A 17,012-nucleotide genomic window follows, 5' to 3' on the forward strand; every position below is an offset into this window, starting at 1 on the left:
GTGTTTAGCATGTTTGTAACTTTTAAATGATTCTTGCTAGGGTTCAGGCAAGCTTTGAATTATGCAGTTAGTACTGTTCTGAGTTTCAGTAGACATTGCTCAGTGGAAAGATACAGGTTTATGGTGGCTGCCATTGTAAAAGTATGTTCATCATTTCCATTTGTAATTATTAAGACTTTCTGTGTTTTCTTCTTTCTCTCTATCTCTCTTTTTAAACATGTTTTATTCAATACTGTTTGTCTGGAGCCAAGATCAATACTTGGTAAATAGTATGCACTTAGTAAACAAATGTTGAACAAGTGCATGTTAATCACAGTCACTAATGTGTCCCTGTAACACTCATTTTATTTCAAGGTAGAATTTACCTGGTAGAGTTATGTGTGGTTTGCATAGCATCATGAATTTGCATCAGAAGAGATAACATTTAAACAAGTCTTTCTGAACGAATCTGGTTTTTGTTAACTAAGAAACCTTAATCTTTGAGTAATAGTGTCAGTTTTTCTTAAATGATTTTAGAAATCTGGCATACAAAAACCTTTAAGCAGTGCTACTGCCATTAAGGGTATTAAAGTCCTTTCTTTGTACAGGTGCAAGTGGCATGAAGAAAATGATATTCTCTTCTGTGCTCTAGCTGTTTGCAAGAAAATTGCGTAAGTCGGAGAAAAGAGTTTCTTCATAATGCTGTATTCTGCATTGAATTCTTTGCCATTTTGCTCGCTGTTGCTTTTGCAAATTGGGGTTAAACACTGTTCACCTATTTCCATAATTCTTTTCTAAAACAAATGGTTGGGTTTTTTTTCTTTTTTTCTTAAAAACAAACAAACAAAAAAAAACTTCATGTTGGGACGCCTGGGTGGCTTAGCAGTTGAGCGTCTGCCTTCAGCTCAGGTCATGATCCTGCAGTCCTGGGATCAAGTCCCGCAATGGGCTTCTCCCTCTGCCTGTGTCTCTGCCTCTCTCTCTCTCATGAATAAATAAATCTTTAAAAGAAACAAACAAAAAAAGCTTCATGTTACTTTTATTATTCTGTCCATGTCTCACTTGTTGGTATAGTTATCACTTGAGCCATTTGGGTGAACCTTCAGAAGCACTTACTGAAAGTTCTCCTTGTAGGAGATGAAATTCGCTAATACCATTAACATTAGATGTTAAGATGCTCAAAAAATATAGACACTTTTCTTCTTATTTTGTAGTGAAACCACCTGGAGCCTTAGATTTTTCAGTGCTCTGGTGGTCCCTTTACATGGCTGGTTAGTTGGTTCTCAGGATAAATAAGTATTTTTAAAGTTGTAATATAATTTCTGTTGCTGCCCTCTGCCTGACTTAAACATTTGAGAATTCTGGTAATCTTTACTCTCAATCCTATTCCCTTAAAATGAACCTGAAATTTTATCTGGTAATCAGAGTATTGCTTACCAGTAATGATCAGTTTATAAGATGTATTGCTCCCTGAACCCATTTCTTCTCCAAATCTCTAAATTTCTTTTTTCCCCAATTTAGAACAGTATATCTTACATGCTTTTTCTTTATATTATAAATTTTAAAAATATGAATCATTTTAGAATGAATTAGATCAGATTCTGATATCCAGCTTTTCTTACCTCCTTTTGAAGGTACTGCATCAGTAACTCTCTGGCCACTCTCTTTGGAATCCAGCTCACAGATACTCATGTACCACTTCAAGATTATGAGGCCAGCAATAGTGTGACACCCAAAATGGTTGTATTGGATGCAGGGCGTTACCAGGTAAGGAACTGACTTTTAGGAGGTACTGATCACTCTGTATGTGGTACTCGCTGTGGCTCTGGTCAGCAACAGCTAAAGATCAGGACTTTGGTTCTTTCTTTCTTCAAAAACATTTTTTTAAAAAGTCTTTCATGGAATGTCAGACACCTCCCTCCCCCCAAGATTTATTTAAGAGAGAAAGAGAGCACGTGGGGGAGGGGCAGAAGGAGAGGGAGCAGACACCCTGCTGAGCACAGATCTAAATATGGGGGACTTCTCAGGACTCTGAGATCTTGACCTGAGCTGAAATCAAGAGTCGATTGGTTACTCAACTGACTCAGCCACCCAGGCACCCCTGGTATGTCAAAGACCCCTTAATCCATTTGGACCCAGTTGCGTAAATCTTTCTCCTTCCTGGTATATTTTTCCACTATATTTAATGAAGATTTAAGAAAATCAACATGAGCAATTAGTCTTTAACAAATCATATCCAAAATTCATTCCAAATATTAAATATCTGAATGTAAATAATGTAAATATTTAAAATATTTACTTTGAAATGGATAAGACCTGATTCAGGATTTGATTAAGAGCTATTTAATCTCCCTAAATAAATTAAGGGAATTAATTTCTTGAGATTTCCTCCTTGAAATTTATTTACTAGTAGACCTCTATATGCTACTAACAGCATAGCAGCTAAGAGTATAGACTCTGGAGTTAGAATTCCTGAATTGGATTTCAGACCTACTCCATACGGGCTGTGTGACTTTATGCAAGTTATTTGAACTTTCTGTGCTGATTCCTTATCTATAAAACAAGAATAGTAATAAGGGCTAGTAGTTGTGGATTAAATGCGACTGAATATGAAACGGCCAAGAACTCTACCTTGGAGCATAGTAGGTAATAAATATTAGTTAAAAGTAGTTCAGAAAACAGTGAAAAGAGAACCCCCAAAATAGGATAAACTATTGATTACAGTCAGTAATTAGGATCATTCTCAAAGGTATTAATTATACTTAGCAAAAAGAAGCATTCTCAAAATATTATGTGGCATTCTTGAAAAGACAAAACAATAATGATAACCTATCTGTGGTTTCCAGGGGTTTGGAGTTGGAGGGAGGGTATAACTGTAAAGGGACAGCATGAAGAAAGTTTTTGAGGTGATAGAATGGCTCTATATCCTGATTGCAGTAATGATTTCACAAATCTTGTCATGTGTTAAAACTTGTAGAATATACACACCAAAAAGTCCATCTTAATGTATGACAATTTAAAGAATAAATGTCCCAGACTGTCCATATATTCTGAGCAAGACTCTTCTTTCTCGTTTTAACTCAGTTGTTATCAGCTAGGGCCTATTTTGTGTCCTCTGGGAGACATTTGGCAATGTTGGGAGACATTTTTGGTTGTCAGCTATGGACAGGGTGCTCCTGGTACCGAATGGGTAGAGGCCAGAGATCCTGCCACACATCCTGCAATGCATACGACAGCCTCTCACAACCAAGTGTTATCCAGTCTAAGATGTCAGTAATGCCTAGGTTGAAAAACCCTGCCTCATTAGCCCTATCATCATTGTATTAAGACCCCAGAATTAATCTCATTATGCCCCCCTTTGATTCTTTTTTTTAAGATTTTATTTATTTTTATTCATGAGAGACACAGAGGCAGAGACCGGAGAAGCAGGCTCCATGCGAGGAGCCTGATACGGGACTCGATCCCAGGACTCCAAGGTCACGCCCTGAGCTGAAGGCAGACGCTCAACTTCTGAGCCACTCAGGTGCCCCTAAAATCTTTAGGCTTTAAATCTTATGCCATAAAGACTGTAGTGCCTAATAACTGCATCTTGGAATCAATACGTCCCTGAGTTGGTTGTCCTCATTCCTAGAGCAACACTGAGCCAGGAGAACAAACAATATTCCTGTCTGAATTCTTGGTTTCAGTTTGCCCATGGGTAATCCTTCCAACTGCCTGACTTCTTAGTTCCTTGACTTTCTGTTCTCCAGTGGTCCTGTTTCCTGGTGTACAGCAGGTACTCATTCCCACTATCCTGCCCTAGACCCTAGTGGTACCCCTGACATATATATGTAGTGCAACAGCCTTGTGTCTCCTTCTGTACCCCTCTCTTTCCACCACCCATCATCTCTTTCCTTCCCAGGAAGCTTAGATTCCTTGTTCTATTATTTCCACTCACTTTTGCAATATCAAGTTTTTTATCAAACTTGGTTGACAAATACCCTGATTAAACCTAGCTCTTCACTTACTCTGTTCCCATACTCATGAAGCTAAATGAGGCTGAAAAGAAACTGCCATACTGACTAGTTTTATTAAACAGCACTACCAACTTCAGGTGAGCCCTTAGTGGAACACTGTCAGTTGTCCATTTCTCCCAGTGTCCTAGTGTTATTTCTCACCTTCTTTCACTTCAGACTCAGTCAACTCTTCCCTCATCCTTATTTGAGCTGATACCCTTGCCTCCTACTTCTCTGAGAAAATAGAAACAGTCAGAAGAGATTTCCTACATATTCCTACCACTGCATTCTGCTTTTTAATGCATGAATTGTCTGTGTTCCTGCTAAGACCAATCCAAACTAATTTATGTCTGAGATCTTATTCTCTTACCTCCTCAAAGATATGACTCCAACAATTTACTTCTCTTTCCTGCATTTTTACCATTTCTCTCAGTACTGAATCATTCTTATCAGGATACATGTTATTATTCATCTTTAAAAATAATCCTGTCTTAACCCTGTAATTCCCCTCCAAACAGTACCTTCTGCTTCACTTTACAGCAATACTCTTCAAAAGTTGATTATATGTTGGAAAAATGGGTGTTAGTATTTTATAAAAAATAATCTGAAGTTGAAGTAGATCCAATAATTAAAAAATAAAACTTATTTTTCTCTTGTATTTTTGTTACTTATAGAAGCTAAGGGTTGAGAGTTCAGGATTTTCTCATTTCAGTTCTTCTAATCAGGAACAAAGATCAAACCCACCCACTGGTAAGTATCTTCTGTTTCCTAAGAATGTACTTTAGACAGTATAGGACCTTAAAGCTTAATCAGATCCAGGGTATGGTACTTAAAGATGCTCTAAATTAGTTTGAAGCTACAAGGATCTTGTTGAATTAGGAGTTTTATTTGGCGTTATTAGCACCTTAAACAATTTAAATATGTACATTTTTGTATCACTTTAATATAATTTAACTTATCCTCCAGACTTTTGTTCAGGGCATTTAAAAACTAAAGTCTGATATTCTTGTAGCAGCTATAGTTTTATAGTTTTGTGATGTTTTGGGGCAGATAGGAAAATTTAAAAGCTTAGGAATGTGAAATTTCAAGTAGTGCCTGAAGAACTTCAATTAAGGTTTCTGGAGCTAAAAACAAAAATATTCTTGTTCAGCCTTTTAGCTTTTAAGAATCTCTGTCCTAAAAAAAAAAAAAAAAGAATCTCTGTCCTGTTCATGAAAGGCTTACAGTAGGATAAGAGTCAATTGAGGGATCTCTATAATAAAGCCATGAAATTGCTACATATTCTCTTCTTGTATTTCCAATATCCTTAGGTGACTATCCATCTGGGGTGAAAATTTCTGGCCAAAACAGCAGTGTTCGGGGAAGAGGGATTACCCGCTTACTAGAGAGCATCTCCAGTTCCTCCAGCAATAGCCACAAATTCTCCAACTGTGAGACTGCACTCTCACCTTACATGTCCCAAAAAGATGGATACAAATCTTTCTCTTCCTTATCTTAATGATGGTACTTTTTTCAATTTCTGGAAAAATAACAAGCCCAACTTCCCTTTTGACTACAGTCATATTAAACAGATCACATCAATGATAAATGTCACCACTGTAAAAACTACTTAATTTGTAAGGAAATTCTGTTTCATAGTAAAAATAATTGTGGTTGGAGAAGATCTTGGCATTTTTGCTTTTCTTTTTGCTTTTTTGTGGGGTTGTTCTACTTCCTGACTGTATGGTGTGAACACCATTAAAGTTTTTAAGTCCTTTAAGAACAAAACTGGCATTTCAGAGTTGTGCTTTTGGGAATATTTTGATAATCTTTTCCTCTACAATAAAGGTATTGAATATCTGTTTTGAAAGGCTTTTTAAACAGTTAATCTGTCTTACCATTATGAAATGTTGGAACCTTATTCAGTACCTACTTTATGAACATATATATCATCTTGTAAAATCCTTATAACCACGCAAAGATTACTTTCATTTCTCTCTGTCTCTGTCTCTCTCTGTCTCTCTCTGTCTCTCTCTGTCTCACACACACACACACACACACACACACACACACACAGCTCAGAGATTTAGGTCATATTATGGAGGAAATGTTAACTGATTCCAAGACTGTTTCTCATATATGACACTGTCTTCTTCTTTTCTTTTCATCTGTTTTTGGTATCAGATCTTTGAACAAGAAATAACTCACATAATGTAAGTTTATATATTGCATTTTTTACTAGCAGATTTTTAAAAATTTTATATCCAAGCTTTGAAAGCATATGTTTCTTCAAAATCAGTATGACAGAGGGGTGGCTTGGTCAGCTAAGTGTTTGACTCTTTGACATAAGCCAAAAATCTTAGGATTGTGAAATCAAGCCTTACACTGGGCTCATGCATGGAGTGTGGAGCTTGCTTAAGATTCTCTTTCTCTGCCTCTCCCTTTGACTCTTCCTCCTTCCCTCCCTCCCTCCCTCTGTGGGGAAAAAAAATCAGCATGACAATAATTTGGCTGGCTGAGGAAGTAAAGTTGAAGGGAAGGCCTAAAATTATAATTTACATCCATGGCTTTGGGTGTGTGTCTAAATCCTATTCTGCCATCTAAATTTAATCCTGTGTTAATCAACTTACATTTTTAAAATTATATAGGTCGTGTTGTACTTTTGAGGTATATGTGTCAGATAAACCAAAAGAATAGGTCCCAGGAATTTACTTAAGAAGAATAGCTGTTCTTACTCTTGAAAGCTAATCAAAACTCCCAAACCATATTAGTGAAATTCAAACTCCTGTCTCCTATTTTTTTTTTTTTTTCAAAATTCATTACAGGAAATTTGAGGTATTAACCTACCCTTCAAGAAGACTTTATTAGTGTGGGGGACACTCCTAGATGTCCTGGTTGAAAGAGATTTTTGTTCTATTTTCAGGAGCATTTTCTTTGTGTTAACTGACAACACTTAGAGCTTTAATTGTTGCTGTTTGAGTTCATGACCTATTTTTTCCTCAGTTGCCAACTTTGAGGTGCCCAAATTTCTGTACAAAATGTTCAGTAAGTGTTTGAATAATCTCGATATTTTCTCCTATTCTGTAGGTTGCCTTCTAGTTTTGTTGATTGTTTCCTTTGCTGCACAGAAGCTTTCTATTTTTTTCTATTTTTTTTTAAAGATTTTATTTATTCATGAGAGACAGAGAGGCAGAGGGAGAAGCAGGCTCCATGCAGGGAGCCTCAAAAGTAAACTATTTTTTCAGTAAACATGTTTTGAGGATTTGCTAAGTGCTGTGTTAAAAACACTAAGGTGAATACAAATATTTCCCCCACCTGCAAGGAACTTTGTTTCATAGGTGTAATAAGTGATTAATGTATTATTAAAAGTGCTAAGATACATGGGTCAATGGAATAGAATTGAGACTCTAGAAATAAACTATGGTCAATTGATTTGTTGTTTGTGCCAAAACCATTCAACAGGGAAAAGAATAAGAGTCTTTCAACAAATGGTGCTGGAACAATTGGATATTCACATTCAAAAGAATGAATTTTATATGGACCCTACCATATATAAAAATTAGCTCAGAATGGTCAAAAAACTTAAATATAAGAACTAAAACTATACAACTCTTAGAAGAAAGTGCAAGGGTAAATCATGACCTTAGATGAGGCATTGATTTCTTAATAGGACAGCAAAGATACAAGCAACAACAACAAAAGAGAGAAATTGGACTTCATCAAAAGTCCAGTAAAAGTTGTCTATGTGCATTAAAAGATACTATCAAAGTCAAAAGACAACCCACAGAAATGGGAGAAAGTATTTGGAAATCATTTATCTGATAAGGGTCTAGAATCCAGAATATATAAATAACTCTTACGATGCAACAGTAAAAAGTCAACCTAATTTAAAAATGGGTATGGTGTCTTTTAAGTTCTTTTGTCCATTTTTTAATTGGGTCGTTCATTTTTTAAATTTTTAAGAGTTCTTTATACAATTGGATAACAGTTATATATCACATGTGTCTTTTACAAATATTTTTCTGTCTTTGGCTTTTCATTTTCTTTATATTGTTTTTTTTTTAAAGATTTTTTATTCATGAGAAACACAGAGATAGGCGGAGACATAGGCAGAGGGAGAAGCAGGCTTCCTGCAGGGGAGCCTGATTCGGGACTCAATCCCAGAACCCCAGGATCACAACGTGAACCAAACACTCAACCACTGAGCCACCCAGGTGTCCCTTTATATTGTGTTTTGCAAGCTTTGCGCAGTGGCAGTATCGTAGCCAATGAGGTTTATCTGAGGCACGATTATTGCTATATTGTGTTTTGCAGAACAGAATTTTTTTTTTTAATTTTTATTTATTTATGATAGTCACAGAGAGATAGAGAGAGAGGCAGAGACACAGGCAGAGGGAGAAGCAGGCTCCATGCACCGGGAGCCCGACGTGGGATTCGATCCCGGGTCTCCAGGATCGCGCCCTGGGCCAAAGGCAGGCGCCAAACCGCTGCGCCACCCAGGGATCCCCCAGAACAGAATTTTTAATGATGTCCAGCTTACTGATTTATTTCATGAATTTTACTTATAGGGTTATATCTAAAAGGTCATTTCCATATTCAAAGTCATCTAGATTTTCTTTGTTATCTTCTAGAAATTTCATAGTTTTGTGTTTTACATTTAAGTTTATGATCAGCTTGAGTTAAATTTTGTGAAGGGTTAAGGTCTGTGACAGATTCCTTTTTTGTTTTTTTTTGCACATGGGTGTTTGATTGTTCCAGCACCATTTGTTGAAAAGACCATCTTTTTATATTTTGTTACCCTTGCTTTTTTGTCAAAAATCAGTTAACTATATTTAGGTGAATCTGTTCTAATCTACTGATATGTTGTCTATTTCAGTAACACACTATCTTGATTAATGTTGCTTTATATAAAGTCTTTAAAAAAAAAGACTATTTATTCATGATAGAGAGGCAGAGACACAGGCAGAGGAAGAAGCAGACTCCTCACAGGGAGCCAGATGTGGACTTGATCTCAGGACCCCAGGATCACAACCTGAACCGAAGGCAGATGATTAGCCACTGAGCCACCCAGGTGTCCCGCTTTATAGAAAGTCTTGAAGTAGTCTGTCCTTTGACATTGTTCTTCAATGTTCAGTTGGTTGTACTGGATCTTTCAGCTTCCCATATATACTTTAAAATCAGCTTGTTAATATTCACAAAATAACTTGCTGGGATTTTGATTGGAATTATATCAAATCTGTAGATCAAGTTGGGAAGAACTGACATCTTGACAATATTGAGTCTTCCTATCCAAGTACATAGGATATCCCTCTATTAATTTAATTCTTCTTTGATATCTTTCAGTAGAGTTTTATAGTTTTCCTCATATAGATCTAATACATATTTTGTTAGACTTATACCTAAGTGTTTCATTTTTAGGTGTTGCTAATGGAAATAATTTTTTTTTTTTAGATTTTATTTATTCATGAGCAAGACAGAGAGGCAGAGACATAGGCAGAGGGAGAGGCTCCCTGTAGGTAGCCTGATGCAGGATTCGATACCAGGACCCCAAGGTCACGACCTGAGGCAAAGGCAGATGCTCAACCACGGAGCCACCCAGGTGCCCCTGAAATAGTTTTTTAAAAGGATTTTAAAAGTTTGTTAGAAGAGTTTTAGATTCATAGCAAAATGTAAAGGAAGCTGCAGAGATCTGTATGGCCCCTGCCCCCACACATGCATGTCTTTCCTCATTATCAACATGTTTTGTTTTTTCTCAAAGCTATTATTTATACTGTACAAGGTTCCACTGTACATTAGACATTCTTCTACTCCTACTTACATAGTAAACAAGTGCACATCAGCCCTTTGGCTCAGGTTCACAGGGTTTCCCTGAGACAGGGGTGGGGTGTCAGGCCGGTTCAACTAGGGGTGTCTTTTTCTGATGCCACCTCCTAGGAGCATTGGCAGGCTTTAGGCTCCAGGGGCACAAGCTGGCCCCAGCTATGGAGACACACAGAGCTTCCGTGCCTTGGTGCTGAACAGCTTTACTCTCTTAGCACCAAGTTTTATCCAACCACTTAGGTCAAAATCACGCCCATGGGAGAGAATTGTACAGCTGAGGCAAGAGGTCCCCAAATATTAATATTTCTTGGTTCAATGATTTTTCCTTTTATGCACCTAATAGTTTTAAAAACTGCAAAGTTTTAGAGCATAAGGAGAAATAGGCAAATCTGTTATCATACTGAAAGATTTAAATATAAGCCTTTTATTGATAAGCATACTAGAAATCAATAAATATATAAAATAGAAATATTAATAACAAACTTGAATTAGTAGTTTGTTGACTATATTCATTTCAAATATACATGGAATTTTTTCCAAAAAATAGACCAAACTGCAAAATAAGTTTCAAATTTCAAGCAGTTGATAAGTCCTGTTCTTTTTGCACTATTCAATTCACAATATAGTTCTAAAAATAACTTTTTAAAAACCCCATACAATTGGAAGTCCTAATGGAATCTAAAAACTTCCCTGTGACTAAATGATAGTAATGATAATGAACTAAATTATAATAACTGATGTTTTGATTCTGCATAACAGTTGAACAATAATATAAATACATATTAGTACTGAGAGAAAGGAAAATATAGCTTTAAATACACTGGAAGAAAAGACAGGCTGATAAGCAACTAAATACTCAATTTAAGAATTAGATAAACCCATGAAAAGTAGAAGAAAGAAAATGAGTCAACATCAGTGAAATAGAAAACAAAGATACCGGGGCGCCTGGGTAGCTCAGTTGGTTAAGTATCCAATTCTTATTTTGAGCTCAGGTCATGATCTCAGGGTCATGAAATTGACCCCTGCATTGGACTCCATGGTAGGCATGGAGCCTGCTTAAGATTCTCTCTCTCCCTCTTCCTCTGCCCCTACCCCCTTCCCAAATTCACTCAAAAAAAAAAAAAAAAACAAACAAACAAACAAAAAAATACGATAGATTCAGCAAAGCCCTGGATGGCTCTTTGAAAGACTATTAAAATAGATAAAAACTCTGGTGAAATGAATCAAGCAAAAAAGAGGCACAAGCAATATTAGGAATACAATATTAGGAATATAAAAGGTCATATAAAGAAGATACACACACACACACACACACACACACACACACACACACAGTGGAATATTACTCAGCAATCAGAAAGGATGAATACCATTTGCTTCAACGTGGATGGAACCAGGGGGTATTATGCTGAGTGAAATAAGTCAGTCGGAGAAAGACAATCATCATATGGTTTTGCTCATATGTGGAATATAAGAAAGATTGAAAGGGACTGTAAGGGAAAGGAGGGAAACTGAGTGTGGAAAAATTAGGAAGTCAAACCATGAGAGACTCCTAACTCTGGGAAACAAAGGGTTGTAGAAGGGGAGGAAGGTCAGGGGATGAAGTAACTGGGTGACAGGCACTAGATGGGATGAGCATAGGGTGTTATATGTTGGCAAATTGAATTTAAACTTTGAAAAATATTAAGATGAAAAAATGGTAAATGAGCTAAAAAAATTAAGAGGCCAGTGGAAGTTAAAGAGATGAAATAATACCATGACCATTTCATACCAATAAATTTGAAAACTTAGATGAACTAGAAACAAATACCTAGAAAGATATAATTCACTAGAAGTGCCGTAAGACAGAGAAAGCCTACACCTCCTGTAATGGAGAAATTGAATCATTTAAAACATTTTTTTAATTTTTATTTATTTATGATAGTCATCAGAGAGAGAGAGAGAGAGAGAGGCAGAGACAGAGGGAGAAGCAGGCTCCATGCACCGGGAGCCTGACGTGGGATTCGATCCGGGTCTCCAGGATCACGCCCTGGGCCAAAGGCAGGCGCTAAACCACTGCGCCACCCAGGGATCCCATTTAAAACATTTTTAAAAGAATAAAATGCTCAGAGGATTTAAGATGGTAGAGGAGTATGGTACCCTAATTTTGTCTGGTCCCTGGAATTCAGCTAGATAGTTATCAAATCATTCTGAATGCCTGTGAAATTAACCAGAGATCTGAGAAAAGAATTACTGCAATTCTACAAACAGAAAAGCAGCCACTTTTGCAGGGTGGGAGGTGTAAAGAAGTGAATCTGAGGCGATATATCAGAATATAAACTGCGAAGGAGGGAGCCTCCATAAGCTGGGTACCGGAAAGTGTTACAAGCAGTGGAGTACAACATGAGAACTTTTAAAAGTCTGCCTGAAAGGTGCTCAGGGGCAAAGTGGGTGGAATCACAAGTAGGACAGCATGGTCTCAGGATTTCCAGGGTTACAAAGCATCAGAGCAGGAAGGCTGGCTGCAAACAGCAAGTCTAGACACCTGCTTTCTGCTAGGTGTTGCCATGAACCACAAACCACTACGTGGTCAGGCTACCACACTCTCTGAGCGGGAACCCAGCGAGAGACAAAACTGCAGAGAGACCCCCATCCTTCCCCAGGGTCCACGGGAGTCCCATAAAGTTTGGAGACTCAAAGCTGTGTCACATTGTGAGATAAAAATGCACAGTCACAACCTGGGTGAACACAGAGTTCAGATGGAAACCTGAGAGACAAGAGTGATTGACTGCTTTTCTTTGGGGACTCACAGAGGAGTGCAGGGTACAGACTTTCAGCTCCCAGGCTAGAAATGGGGTGCCACCACTTTCATCCTCCTCATCAGTGCCGAAAGCCTTCAGGCAGCAAAACAGCCACATAGTGCAATCTGGAGCAGCTTATACTGAGCCCTGCCCACTGGCAAGGGTGGTGCAATTTCACTACAGCAAGGACACCTGAGAATCAGAGTAACAGGCCCCCTCTGCCAGAAGACCAACAGGAACCAGCTAATACCAAGTTTACCCATCAGAGAGAGGAGGACACTTGATGGGATGAGCACTGGGTGTTACACTATATGTTGGCAAATCAAATTCAAATTTTTAAAAAATGTTAAAAAGAAAAAATTCATAATAAAAAAAACCAGAATGGCTAACCTACAGTTCTTGGGGAAAACAGTATATAGCATGTGTTGTTTTTTTGTTACTCTTTAGCCTTTCGATTTTATATATTTCTTTCCTTTTCAGCTATTTTCTTATTTTTTAAGTCTTTTAATTTTTATTTTTACATTTACATTGTAAATATTTTACATTTGTTGTTTCCTTTTATTCGATTTTAATTTTGTGTACATTATATATATATGTTTTTCTTTCCTATTTTGGTATTTAGTTTATTCTGACAGATCAGAATACATCCATTATCTACTTTATTTATGTGTTCTATTCTACTTCTTCTTGAATCCAAGATGGCAGAGGAGTAGGAGACCTTAGTTTCATCTGGTCCCAGGAATTCAACTGCTGTTCTACTTCTTGTTTGGTTCTCTCTCTCTCTCTCTCTCTCTCTCTCTCTCTCTCTCTCTCTCTCTTATTTCTGTTCTCTTCTGATTTGTTTAGTGTGTATTTTTCTAGTGTATTTTGTTGTTACTGTTGTTATATTTTCTCATATTTTCTGGACATAATGATGAGACGGAAAACCTGCAAAAGAATGAACAAGAGGCAGTACTCACTGCCTGGGATTTAATCAGTATGGATATAAGTAAGATGTTGGAAGTATAATTCAAAATAATGATTATAAAGTTACTAGCTAGGCTTTAAAAAGGCATAGAGGACACTAGAGAATCCCTTACTGGAAAAATAGAAGAACTAAAATCTAATCAGGCTGAAATAAAAAGGATATTACTGAGATGCAATCAAATAGAGGCTCCAACTGCTAGGACAAATGAGGCAGAAGAGTCAGTGATATATAAAGCAAATGATGGAGAATAAAGAAGCAGAGAAAAACATAAATACTGGATCACAAAGAGGATTTGAGAGATCAGCAATACCATAAAGGAAAACAATATTAGAATAATTGGGGTCCCAGAGGAAGAGGAAAGACAGAAGCAGAAGGTCTATTTCAACAAATTGGAGCAGAGAACTACCCTAATATGGAGAAGGAAACTGACATTCAAGTCCAGAAGGCACAGAAAACCCCACCTTCAAAATCAATAAAAATAGGTCAGCACCTTGATTTATAATAATGAAGCTTGCAAAATTCAGAGATAGAAAATCCTGAAAGCAGCTCAGGACATGAAGTCCTTAACCTAAGGATAGACAAGTCTGATACAAACCTGTCCACAGAGACCTGGCAGGCTGAAAAGGACGGGCATATTATTCAGGGTGCTAAATGAGAAAAATAACACAGCCAAGAATCCTTTATCCAGCAAGGTTGTCATTCAGAATAGAGGGAGAGATAAAGAGCTTCTAGGACATATAGAAACTAAAAGAATTTGTGATCATTAAATCAGTCCTGTAAGAAATACTAAAGGAGGGGACGCTTTGAGTGAAGAGAGAGCCCAAAAGTAACAAAGACGGAGACAATATACAGAAACGGTGACTTTACAGGTAATACAATGGTATTAAATTCATATATTTCAGTAATTATTCTGAACATAAATGGGTTAAATGCTCCAATCAAAAGATACAGGGAATCAGAGTGTATTAAAAAAAAAAAAAAAGACCCATCGATATGCTATCTACAAGAGACTCATTTTAGATCCAAAGACACCTCCAGATTGAAAGTAAAGGGGCGGAGAACCTTTTATCATGCTAGTGGACATCAAAAAAAAGCTGGGGTCACAATTCTTATATCAGACTAAATTTTAAACCAAGGACTGGAAATAAGAGATGAAGGACACTGTATCATAATAAAAGGGTCTATCCAACAGGAAGATTTAATAATTATAAATATTTATGCCCTAACTCTGGAGCAGCCAAGTATATAAACCAATTAATAACAAAATTAAAGAAACACATTGTTAATATAACAATAGTAGGGGACTTTAACACACCACTCACAGCAGTGGACAGACCATCTAGGCTGATCAACAAGAAAACAAGGGGTTTGAATAACACTGGACCAGATGGACCTCACAGATCTATTCAGAGTATTTCATCCTAAATTGGCAGAATGCACATTCTCCTCAAGTGAACATGGAACATTCTCCAGAATAGATCATATACTGGGTTGCAAGTCAGGACTCAACTGGTATCAAAGGATTGGGATTATTCCCTGCATATTTTCATACTTTAAAACGTGAATCACAAGAGAAAATTTGGAAGGACCACAAATACATGGATGTTAAAGAGCATCCTACTAAAGAATAAATGGGTCAACCAAGAAATTAAAGAATTTAAGAAATTCATGGAAACAACTGAAAATGAAAGCACAACTATTCAGAACCTTTCAGATGCAGCAAAGATGGTCCTAAGAGGGAGGTATATAGCAATACAGGCCTCTCTCAAGAAATAAGAAAAGGCTCAAATATACAACCTAACCTTATACCTAATGCAGCTGGAAACAGAATAAAATGTAAATCTAGCAGGAGAGAAATAAAAGAGCAGAAATCAATGAAATAGAATTCAAAAGAACAGATCAGCAAAAGCAGGAACTGGTTTTTGAAAGAATTAATGAGATTGATAAACCCCTAGCAGGACCTATAAAAAAGAAAAGAGGGGGGACCCAAATAAATAAAATCATAAATGAAAGAGATCACAACCAATACCAAAGAAACACAAATAATTATAAGAGAATATTATGAGCAATTATATGCCAACAAATTAGGCAATGTGGAAGAAATGAAGGCATTCCTAGAAACATATAAACTACCAAAACTGAAACGTAAGAAATAGAAGAAACCAGCAAAGAAATTGAAGGCAATAATCAAAAATCTTCCATCTATGGCTGGATGGCCTCCCAGTGGAAGGCTATCAAACATTTAAAGAAGAATTAATACCTATTCTTCTGAAGCTGTTTCAAAAAATAGAAATGGAAGGAAAACTTCCAAACTCATCCTATGAGATTACCATGATCCCAAAACCAGACAAAGAACTCACTAAAAAGAATTACAGACCAATATCCCTAAATGAACATGGGTGAAAAATTCTCACCAAGATACTGGCCAATAGGATCCAACAGTACATTAAAAGGATTATTCACCATGACCACGTGGGACTTATTCCTGGGCTGCGAGGGTGATTCAACATCCACAAATCAATCAATGTGATACACCACATTAATAAAGAAAAGGACAAGAAAAGTAGGATCCTCTCAAAAGATGCAGAAAAATCATTTGACAAATTAGGGCATCATTTCTTGATTAAAACTGTCTTTAGTGTAGGGATAGAGGCAACATACCTCAATATCGTAAGAGCCATATATGAAAAACCAAAGCTAACATAATCCTCAATGGGGAAAAACTGAGAGCTTTTCCCCCAAGGTCAGGAACACAATAGGGATGTCTACTCTCCCCCTGTTGTTCAACATCGTATAGAAAGTCCTAGTCTCAGCAATCAGATAACAAAAAAATAAAGGCATCCAGACCAGCAAAGAAGTCAGACTCTCACTCTTCAGATGACTTGATAGTCTATGTTGAAATATCAAAAGATTCCACCCAAAAATTGTAACTCACAGGAATTCAGCAAAGTGGAAAGATGCACAGAATTCAGTTGCATTTCTATACAGTAACAATAAAGTAGCAGAAAGAGAAATCAGGGAATTGATCATGTAAACAATTGCACGAAAAACCATAAGATACCTAGGAATAACTTAACCAAAGAGGTAAAAGATATGTACTCTGAATACTATAGAACACTTATGAAAGAAATTGAAGAAGACACAAAGAAATGGAAAAACATTCTATATTCATGACTGGAAGAACAAATATTGTTGAAATTTCTATGCTACCAAAGCAATCTACGCATTCAATGCAATCTCTAAAAATACCACCAGCATTTTTCACAGAGCTGGAACAAATAATCCTAAAATTTGTATGGAACCAGAAAAGACCTCACATAGCCAAAGGAATGTTGAAAACCAGAGCTGGAGGCATCACAATTCTGGACTTCAAGCTGTATTACAAAGCTGTAACCATCAAGACAGTATGGTTACTGGCACAAAAACAGACACATATATCAATGGAGCAGAAGAGGGAACCCAGAAATAGACTCTCAACTCTATGGTCAACTA

At 36.9% G+C, this 17,012-nt stretch overlaps 1 protein-coding gene and 1 pseudogene across 2 annotated transcripts in view; both read left to right on the forward strand.

Moving 5' to 3' along the window:
• Positions 1-5,676, forward strand: part of MAEL (maelstrom spermatogenic transposon silencer) — a 29,588-nt gene extending 23,912 nt beyond the window's left edge. For both annotated transcript variants that reach the window (XM_041769649.1, XM_041769657.1), the window contains exons 9-12: positions 588-650; positions 1,614-1,746; positions 4,649-4,724; positions 5,285-5,676. In XM_041769649.1, the coding sequence (XP_041625583.1) occupies positions 588-650; positions 1,614-1,746; positions 4,649-4,724; positions 5,285-5,472 (460 nt within the window). In that variant the 3' untranslated portion in view covers positions 5,473-5,676. The remainder of the gene's footprint in view (positions 1-587; positions 651-1,613; positions 1,747-4,648; positions 4,725-5,284) is intronic.
• Positions 5,677-8,192: 2,516 nt separating this feature from the next.
• LOC121475522 lies at positions 8,193-8,296 on the forward strand (annotated as a pseudogene).
• Positions 8,297-17,012: the final 8,716 nt, after the last annotated feature.

Source organism: Vulpes lagopus, chromosome 1, assembly GCF_018345385.1.
Source record: "Vulpes lagopus strain Blue_001 chromosome 1, ASM1834538v1, whole genome shotgun sequence".
Taxonomy (NCBI): domain Eukaryota; kingdom Metazoa; phylum Chordata; class Mammalia; order Carnivora; family Canidae; genus Vulpes; species Vulpes lagopus.